We start from the raw sequence: 9,970 nt of genomic DNA, 5'->3' as shown, positions 1-9,970 counted from the left end.
ATGCAAGTACTAGATCTCCCCTAACTGGTCTGCAAGCCACCACACATAGCAGGCCATTCGTGTGACCTGTTCCCTGTACGTACCAGGCTCAGTCCAGACAGTGGGTTATGTCCCCCATCCAGCAGATGAGTCAGACCAAGCTTCGGAGGGTGCTGCCTTAAGTACTAGTGCACCCTCTACAGGAGTTCAGTATATCTCTGACTCCAGCAGATGAGAGTAGGGGAATCTGGAGTTTCCCCCGCCTGTCAATCCTCCCCCATGTATACACTTGAACTAAAGGAACAAAAGCAAAAAGGAAGAAGACTGGAGAGCTAATGACAAAAAAGTTATAGTCTTAAATCAAGCAGATCAAGGCAACAATAGTGCAAGGCCATCACAGAAGCCAAAAAGATCTAATTCTCCAAACAAAAAAGATTGCCAAGGAAACTATTTTGGACTGCCAAATTCATCACTCCCCTACAACAGAATCCCTCTGCAACAAACTAGCCAAAATTCTTCACTGACAAAACTGACTGCATCCAAACAGAACTAGACACCATCACCATAGGATGCCTCCCAAGCAAGACAACCCCCATCTCCTCAGAACATTCCCATCCCTTTCTAGAAAAAGATGTGGACTCCCCTATTCAACATCCATGTGCCTCCTGGCTCATCAAACAAATCAAATATAGACTACTCAATTACTTCCAAGCCCTCAGCATCTCCTTATCTGAAGGCTACCTAATCACAATGCCTACAGAGAGCTGTGGTAAGAGCTATACTGAAGAAAATAAGCTTAGACCCAAATGACTTGAACTAATGGCCAGTCTCAACTCTTCCTTTCCTCAGCAAGATCATTAAGAAACCAATCTTTCTGCAATGAACCACTCTCTACAAACCACTAACCATTTGGACCTTTTCCAGTCTGGATTTAGACCCTGCTACAGTGCAAAAAGGGTACTGGTCAGGCTGGTTGATGACCTGTGACTCTGCTTAGACTGTGAAAAAATTGCCCTCCTGGGACCTCTCAGGAGCAACCACCACGATAAAGCATGAAATTCTGATCTGCCTAACTGACCTCGGATCCTTAGGCCCAGAAATAACATTGTTCAAATCATTACTTCACAACTGCACCCCGTGTCTCCCACCCTCACCCCCTTCCCTGTGATGTGCCACAAGGATTCATCTTCTCACCGACTCTTTTCCGCATCTACATGGCTCCGTTTGGCAAACTAACTGGAGACTCCCAAACTCTCTACCACATCTACACAGATGATAGCTATTTCACCTAGACTTAAATAAATAAATCACAAAACCTAAAAGATTGCCCAAGAACTCAAGCTGTCTGCTGCACACCACCACACAAACTAAAACCTCAAAATAATGGAGGTGCTATGGCCTGGTGAAAAAGAACCACCTCCACTTCCGCTCAAAAGCAACACTAAAAAAAAAACAAAACAAAAAAAATTTCTACTCTTTGCCACCAATTCCACAGGATAAGCTTCCTTCTAGAAGCCCAAATTTTATCATTAAGAAATCAGCCTTTTTCTAACTGTGCCAACTACACCACTTCCATTCCTCCTTCAATGAACTGGCGTTTGCAACAGTGGTCCACGTGTCTTAACTCCCTCCTAGACTACTGCAGCTTCCTCTACAGCAGGCTACCTAAAAAGCTAAATCATCAGCTCACACAAAAATTAGTGGCACACACTATGCTAAATGCCAGCAAGTTTGATCCGTACAGTGGTTATCAACTCTACCTTATTCAAGATGCTGGTCCTGGCTTTTAAGGCCCTGGCACCACCCTACCTCAACAATTGTCTCATCCTATCCACACCTTCCAGGCTGCTATCTCAGTACCCCAAAGCCCACCTAGTGATGCTAGTCCCCAAGAAAATGCAACTCACAACTAAGAGAACCAACCTTCTCAGGTTCAATCCCCAACCTCTGGAACTCCCTACCACTAGAGGTCAGACTTACATCAGACCTCCTTATCTTTAGGAAGACGTTTAAAATGAGGCTACTTGTAGCAGCATTTGACCCACTGCTGGAACTCTAAACATCTACTGCCCTGCAGCCTGAACTGACTAAATCCCCTCAATCAAATCTTGGTCTCCAAGGGCTTTCCTTAAATAAATAGAACATGCCATGTAGTTTGTACTTGTATAATTTTCAATCACTGATCCACCCTATACCTTTTGTAATCCTGTTTTTGCTGTGATATCTGTACCTGCGATAGCTTGGACCTACTGATACCTGCTCATTGCAATTTATGGATGTACTTTATACCATTTTAGTGCCTAACTGTGAACTTCGAACTCCACTTCTGAAAAGTGTGATGATAAACTATGTTGATAATGACGGTGGTGGTAGTAATAGATGGAAGTAATCTCTTGCTAGTTTCCTTAAAGCTGTTCTAAAGCAAACAATGCCAGAAGATTAGAAGCTGCTATAGGGTAGAGCAGGGAAAAAAAAAATTGTTTCTGGGCGAGGCTGTAACATAATAAATCACCAGCAAATTATACATAGTGCCCTGGAAGGGCTGAGCAGAAGACATGAGTAATCCAATGGTGTACCCAAGGCTAATAACCACAGCCGACAGAGAAGGAAAGGGTTGGGTGAACACAGAGACAGCACACCTCAGTCTGGCAACCTTTGAACACCAGGAGGCGCCACACACCACCATTTCAGACCTCCGCCAGACAGAGGGCAATGCAAGGCCAAAGATGGTGTTCAACAGGCTGAAAAAAAAAAAAAAAAAGAAAAAAACTCTGAGCACACACCAGCCTTTATAGGAACAAAATTTATTCCAATTTCAAACAGAGAATTTACTTTGAGGAGAAAGATATGAAAATCAATTTCCATTGCGCATGTCTGTTATATGGGTCAGGCCCAGCAGCCAGTGTGAAACCTGTACAAATCTGTCCAAGCCAGGGCCACGGACAGGCAGCCTGGAGCTAGGCAAAGTTACCCAGAAATATTTCCCACCCTCCCCCCACCCCACACACAAACAAACAATACATGCATTTCAAATGACAAGGTTTAAAAACAGCCTTTTATATAGTATCTTCTTAAATAGGGTAACGCTTAATTGTCTTAAATCAGGATCCTATAATATACAGGTAGAACCCAATGATTTCCATCACATTGGCACTTCTAAAGAGACTCGGGCACTACAGAGAAGGGAAATTGGCACAGCTGAACGTTTTCCAGCCTCGGGGGGGGGGTGTTCGTCCAGAGGACTCCGACAGCCCCGGGCTCACATTCAGCACAAAGCTCCCAGGACACCATTGCCATGAATGACGCTGGGCTCTGCATCCCTCTTCTCATGCTCCAAACACACATTTTTCGAGGGAAGGGGGGTAGAAATGGCAATGTTTAAAAATTAAAAAAAAAAAAAAAAATAATAATAATAAATGGAAACCCATCAGAAGACTGTGGTTAAAATGTTAAAGATGTAGGACAAGGGATCTGAGAAGCAGGGGAGGGGGGGGTAGGTGGTGGAGCCTCCCATTCCCCTAGCAGCATGACACCATCCGCGCAAGGAATGATTCAGAGAACCAGAGCCAGGGACAGCTCTGAGCTTTGAAAACAAAGCCGCCCCCCCCCCCCCAAAATAAAATGCATGTCTATTCTCCTTGGGCCTAGCCAAATGTCCCTGGAATGCACCATCTGCTGCATTCTCCTGTAAGACAAAGTGCACCACGGATTACAGGCACACCAATGTCCCCCTCTCACCCAGCCAAGATCCTGACCAGCCTGTTCACCAGAAAGGATTTCTAAGCAAATCTGGTTCTCAATTTGGCACTTCTGTAAAAAGCAGGAAGGAAGAGAGCAGCAAAAAGTGGGACATTGACCCTCTGTGAAAACCCACAGACCAAACAGCACCACCACATCTCACCAGTATCACTGGAGGATAAACTCAAGCCTGTGAGCAAAATCCTCACCACACCTAGGACAAAAGGAGATCACATCTAAACTGGTTCAGTAGTGTGGAAAATCAGTTCCTGTCCACACTGATTCTACGGTTCCAAGACCTCCTCCTGTCCGTCAGTAAAATGAATACCATTCTCAGCAAATACTTGGGAGTGGCCCAAGCGTGAAGCTCATGGAGTGGGGAATCCCAGGAGGCTCCAATTTTCACCGGGCAGGACGCTGCTCCACCACTCCAGGATGGGGAGAACGGCTCAGCCTCCACCTGTGAGCAGCTCAGCCATGAGTTTCCTTGGCAAAATTCCTCTTTGTGCACTCAGTGTGCTTACAAGAAGCACCAGGAAGCTTCAATGGGTAGTGTGAGAACTCGGCAGTTTCTCCAGACCTCACCCCCGACATCTGTCCCCGAGACAGCCACAAATCATATCACTTCCCCGTGCAAGGCACCCAGTGTTGTGTAAAAAAAAAAACAAAACCAACCCTCAAAGAAATATAAGCAGGTACAGTATCAGCGTAAAAACACTTAAAAAAAGCTTCTGAAGTACTACAAGAAAACTCCCCAGATACACATTCCACCTACCATTGGGAGGGGGGGAGGGAGAAAGGTGGAAAGGACCAGTTTGGCTTCAAAATCAACGCCATAAAACAGGCAAAGAAAACGGATCACTCTGGCACATGATGATTAATTCCCAGCCTGGGGACAGGGCATGCTAGAAGCCAGAATGGAGCTGGCACTGGGCAGCTGCTGCCCTGGCCCACACCACTCTCAGTCAGCCCATGGCTCACATATTCCTTGGTCCCACGGCCCCCCTCAGAGCGGGTCTCCAGCCATAAGAGGATTATTGCTCCTGGAGCATCTCTTCCTGGTCTGTACCGGGTACGTGTAAGCTAACTAGTGCAGGGACAGCCTTGCTGTGCTCACTGGCAGCAAACAGGGAAGGGTTCATGCATGCAAGCAAAAAACTAGTGTGATCTTTAAAGTTGATAGTGTTATTACAGAAAAGGCTTCACCCTATTCAGCCTCAAAACTTAGACGTAGTGTACTCCCGAACGGGAACCCTCCACCTGGCCCTCCTGCAGCAGCTTCAGTGGTTGCTAATCATGTCGGCACCCCGGTGCGTTCAGAACCCTTAGTGTATGCACTCTCTGGGGTTCCTCTCTCAACAGAAAACCCCTGCCGTCACTCGCTGCAGGTGAGCAGGGTGAACGCAATCTGGCTCTCCCCGCAAAACTGCTCGTTGCTTCCTGCCAACACACTATAGGAGGAAGTTAAGACATCTCCCCTGTTTCACTCCAGCCTTCCCTCTTCAGCGCTGCTCAAACAATGGACATATACCCCCCGCTGCTTTCGCTCTCCCAGCACTAAGGCAGACTCGAGCTCCTGCAGCCACTGTGTTCAGAGGATCCAGGGTCACTGGTTTACACCAAGCATACAAGATGTCCTCCAAATTCTGCCTCCCAGAATGCCCAGCATCCATTTTCACACAGCCCGACTCACTTGTCTTTCCTGGATGCAGGGTGAACACAGTCAGGCATGGCTGCAGCTGTGAACAAAAAAAAAAACCAAAACAAAAAAAACAAAAAAACCTCAGCCCCGGTAGAACTGCAAGAACTCTGGGAGCCCCCTCGGAGCCACTAAAAAATTCCTAAAATAGCACAGGAGACAACGAAGCCGGAATTACAGATTGCGGCCGACTGTGACTTTGGGATGCAGCTTGCTGCCAAGATGGCATTTACGGTGCCAGAGGCTGTCTCACTACCACCCACACTTGCCCCACAAGGAGGGAGGGGGGGTGGAGCCCTGGGGCTGAACAGGAAGGATTTTTACATATGCACACACTATATAATAGTGAATCCACTTACCTGCAGAAGCAGCATGCTAATGCTCCTGTACCCCCTCCCTCCCCACCACACACACAGCCTCCTGGCATCCAAACCTCCTTTTAAACACCAAAACGCACACTGCTGCTTAGATTCCTTAGTAATTAGCAAAGTCAGACTTAAAAAAATGATTGTGGCTGTACTGGAGGTCACTCCTCTACCCTCGCCTAATTCTCCTTAGAAGGTAATGTAATGGGTTTATTCTCATTTCCCGCCTTTGAGTCTACATCTGCTGAAGCCCTTTCTCGGGATCCCTCCTATTGCTTGGTGAGTTCCCGTCTCTTTGTATAGTCCATGAATAAAATACAGTAAGTGGCAAACTAGGTAATACACATCAATAATTTAAAAAAAAAAAAAAAATTAGAATCACAGTCTCAATACCTTATAGAATTGATAAGAAAAACAATAAAACTGTACACCCAAGGATGGAGAAGGTCATGGCTTTTTTTTTTTTGTTTTTGTTTGTTTTCGCTGCCGCTGGAAAATCGTCCCTCCCAAAAACACTGATCACAGTGAACCTCCGAAGCAAGCGAGGTGAGAAGCCGAGAAAGCAGGGGGGGAGGGGGGAAAAGATTTGTGTCACGGGTGCACCGTTACAGCAAGGCAAAAAAAAAGAAAAAAAAAAATCAAATAAAAATAAAACAGGAGACCAGTAGCACTCCCACAAATCCAGTGATTTCACAAACTCCGCCAAACGGAAGCGAGGTGCCCCTTCCCTCCCCCTCCTCACTGTGAAATAAAAGCAAAATTTTGTTAAAAAATATGAAATCAACTACTTTGTAGAGGCAAGAGACTCCAGGGTAACACTGAGTACATTTTTGCAACTCCACTGATCAGACAAATTCGCAATCATTACATCATTAAAAATTACGATTTTTTTTCCTGTAAATTTTTTTTCTCCGTTGCCGGTTTTTCTCTCTCTCTCTGCTTTCCTCTCGAGGGTCAGACCAGGTTATACTCCTTCAGGTTCAGCTGCAGGATTGTGTCCTTCACAGCTGCGAACACAAAGCGGATGTTCTCTGTGTCTGTGGCACATGTGAAGTGGGAGTAGATGATTTTGTCGCTGTCAGGGTTTAAATCCACGAACATCTTCAGTATAAACTCACGGGCAGTCTGAGCATCCCGCTGTGGACCTGCAGTGACAAAAAAAGGGCAAGAGGTGAGCACCTGGCTCACTGCTGGGTCCAAACCGGTTCTGCCTTTCACAAACGCACCTCTGCAGATGAAGTTTATTTTCCTGCAAGACTGATCATGATCAGCAAATCACATTTTTGCCAATACACCCAAATCTTTCTGACTATACAGCTGTCCTGTATTCTGTCTCCTAAATGTTGAGCAATTTCCACTTTTTGCCACCAGGGGGCCCCCGGAAGGCAGGAGGTGCACACATTTAGCAATTTCCCCCCCCCCCAGTGTTGGCCACTGTCCTTTCTGACAGCTGGAGAAGGCAGGCTAGCAAAAAAACTGCTCTCCCTTTCCCCTGAAGGGGGAAAATATCAGCCTGATAGGCTAGAACTGCACCCCCAGGGTACACCCAAAGACTGCTGCTTCCACTGGTATAGGGAGAGCAAAGGGGCATCAGGACACATGCAAAATTCCTGCCAGTGCCTTTATGAGCAAAAACAAAAAAAAATTAAAAAACATTTTTTAAAAAGTCTCATTCACTGCAGGTAGGGTCCAAAACCTCTAAGCACCCTAGCCAGAAAACAAAAAGGAGCATCACCCATTCATAAGCCACTAGCTGATCTCTAGAGCAGCTCATCCTGTCAGGCTCACTCTTCAAGTATCAAGTGTGCCCTGGCTGGAGATAGGAGGGAGGATAGGTAGAGGGAGAGTGTGAAGCCTTCTCTTAAGGGTCACTACTGCAGAACAGTTTGTGGTATGAAGCAAACCTGTAAGTCTCCTAGCAATTCTCACTCCAAAAGTAGCAGACTGCTTGAAAATGACAAGTCTTTCCAAGTAAGTATGTTGGGATGGAGAAGCAGGGTAGAAGTGCAGGAACTCTCTTCATTCTAACAATGTTTTAATGTGATCCGCCTAGCACAGCTGCTCTGCTCTAAATGGCATACACGCATTTTAAATAAATAAATAAATGCGGCAGACAGATCTAATGTCATTACAACCTGCCTTGATTCCAAATTTAGTGGCATACAGAAAAACTGCAACAGACTAATAACTTAAAGAAAACTCAAAACAGCAAGCATAGCTAAAATTGTCATTTCTGTTTATGGCTCCTGCTCCTCTTGATTTCCAGCTTTTTTTTTATTGGGCTACAGTGCCAGGAACTTATACAAACAACCACCTGGAGGGATTTTCCCCTATTTTCTACCCACTCCCCCTTCCTGTCTAGACCAGCCACTGCAGTGACATTCCTGGGTCAGATGACATAGACCTCAGGGCTCCTTCCATAGCACAGTATACATACATCCCTGGTCTGAAAATCCTCGTTTTAGAATGTTAGTTTAGTTTATTTTCTTTGAAATATAAGATTGCTGTTCATTTTTAAACTTCTGAATGATGATACTTGCCACTTGGCCAATTCGATGCTTAAATGTTATTAAACCAACCAGAGCCTTAAGATCAGCACAGCATGATCTTCTCAATATTCCTTCCCCAAAAATGGTGCGGCTACACATTACTCGAGAATGTGCCTTCTCAATTGCTGGGCCCTCTTTTTGGAATTCTCTTCCATTTGAGTTGAGACAATCACTTAAAGATTTCATAAAACTAGTGAAAACATTTAAATTATTTTTAACGATTTTACTATGTTTTTAATTGTTTTTTATAGTATGAGTGTTTTACATTTGCAGTTTAATTTTATTGCAATATTTATGCTTTATATTTTTATGCTTCATTTTACTGTATCATTTATTTATAGGGAATTTGTTAGTTATTTTATCTTTGTTTGTTTTTTGTTTGTTTTGTTTTATGTTTACCAGCTTATGTATGTACTCTTTGTTCATCGCTCAGGCCTTCATTGTGTTCAGTGATTAAGAAATTCAATAAATGTAAATATAAAATACTGCTTTTCAATTAAAATCAAATCAGTTAACAAAAACACCTGCTGGTGAACCAAGGCGACACTACGGTATAATAGCAATTGATGATGCCAAATATATTTTGGTACCTATATGACCAACAATTAAATAAAATAAGATGCCCCAATCATATTTGAAAGATTACAAAAAAAAAAAAAATTACCAATTTTTTTTTTTTTTTAAATCTTTTCAAGTATGATTGGGGCATCTTATATTTGATTGTTGAGCCAAGAAGGCAACCAGGAGCTACATAAGCACACACTCACCATCAAACTCAGGGAAATAGTCAACGAGGTGAGAGTACATGATTTTGTCTTCCAACAGGTCCTTCTTATTAAGGAAGAGGATGACAGACGAGTTCTGGAACCATGGATAAGTGATGATGGTCCGAAACAGGGCTTTGCTCTCTTCCATTCGGTTCTGGTAGAGACGACAACCAAGGTCAATGTGCAAACTATACATAGGGACAAAGGGGAAGGGAAGACAGGCAAGCAAACAGATGCTCTGCTGGAGTTCTAGTGACTTCCCACCACCACCCTCACACTTACAACAGGCAATTATTAATACAACTCAATCAAAAGAAACATACAGCCTAAAAAAAAAAAATCAGAAGACAAAATGCAGCCACAAAGCACCTGGGAAGGTCAGAGAAGAGAGATTTTAGGCACTCAATGTTGCACAAGGGAGCAGAAGAGAAATGGCTGAATAGGGAATGAGAAGAGAAAGGATGTGTGTCCATGCTCTACACTATCACTAAGGAGAACTGATAGATCCCCTCAATAAATATACAACCCAACACACTTAGGGAATCCTAAGGTTATTACCATAAATATTCAATATCAACTTCAATAGATAAAATGTTCATATAATTTATTGTTCCACATTAAACCACATAAACCTGTATTTCCCGTCGATAGCAGGGCTGAATTAGCCATGCTGTCATGGGATCTGTCAATCAGGCCCAGGAGGCGGAGCTTGTCAAAGCAGAGGACAGAGCTTTGCTCTCTGCGGCTGCGCGTGTGTTCCCGCGCAGGAAAGTAACGGCATCTCCTCAGTCTGTTTTTTCCGCGAGCGGGATCACATGCGGAGCTGATCTCTCCTCAGTTTTAAAAACAGAAATAAAAAAAAAAATGTCAAAA

At 44.2% G+C, this 9,970-nt stretch overlaps 1 protein-coding gene across 1 annotated transcript in view; it reads right to left on the bottom strand.

Annotated features, from left to right (window-relative positions):
- Positions 1–2,763: 2,763 nt before the first annotated feature.
- LOC115097692 (guanine nucleotide-binding protein subunit alpha-11) overlaps positions 2,764–9,970 on the bottom strand; it is a 33,629-nt gene continuing 26,422 nt past the window's right edge. Inside the window, exons 6-7 of the mRNA XM_029613651.1 lie at positions 9,098–9,251; positions 2,764–6,926 (exon numbers count right to left, since the gene is read on the bottom strand). Coding sequence (XP_029469511.1) covers positions 6,736–6,926; positions 9,098–9,251 — 345 coding nt within the window. The 3' untranslated portion in view covers positions 2,764–6,735. The remainder of the gene's footprint in view (positions 6,927–9,097; positions 9,252–9,970) is intronic.

This window comes from Rhinatrema bivittatum, chromosome 8, assembly GCF_901001135.1.
Source record: "Rhinatrema bivittatum chromosome 8, aRhiBiv1.1, whole genome shotgun sequence".
Taxonomy (NCBI): Eukaryota; Metazoa; Chordata; class Amphibia; order Gymnophiona; family Rhinatrematidae; genus Rhinatrema; species Rhinatrema bivittatum.
The sequence above is the reverse complement of the archived record's forward strand: the minus strand, read 5'-3'. Positions and strand labels throughout refer to the sequence as shown.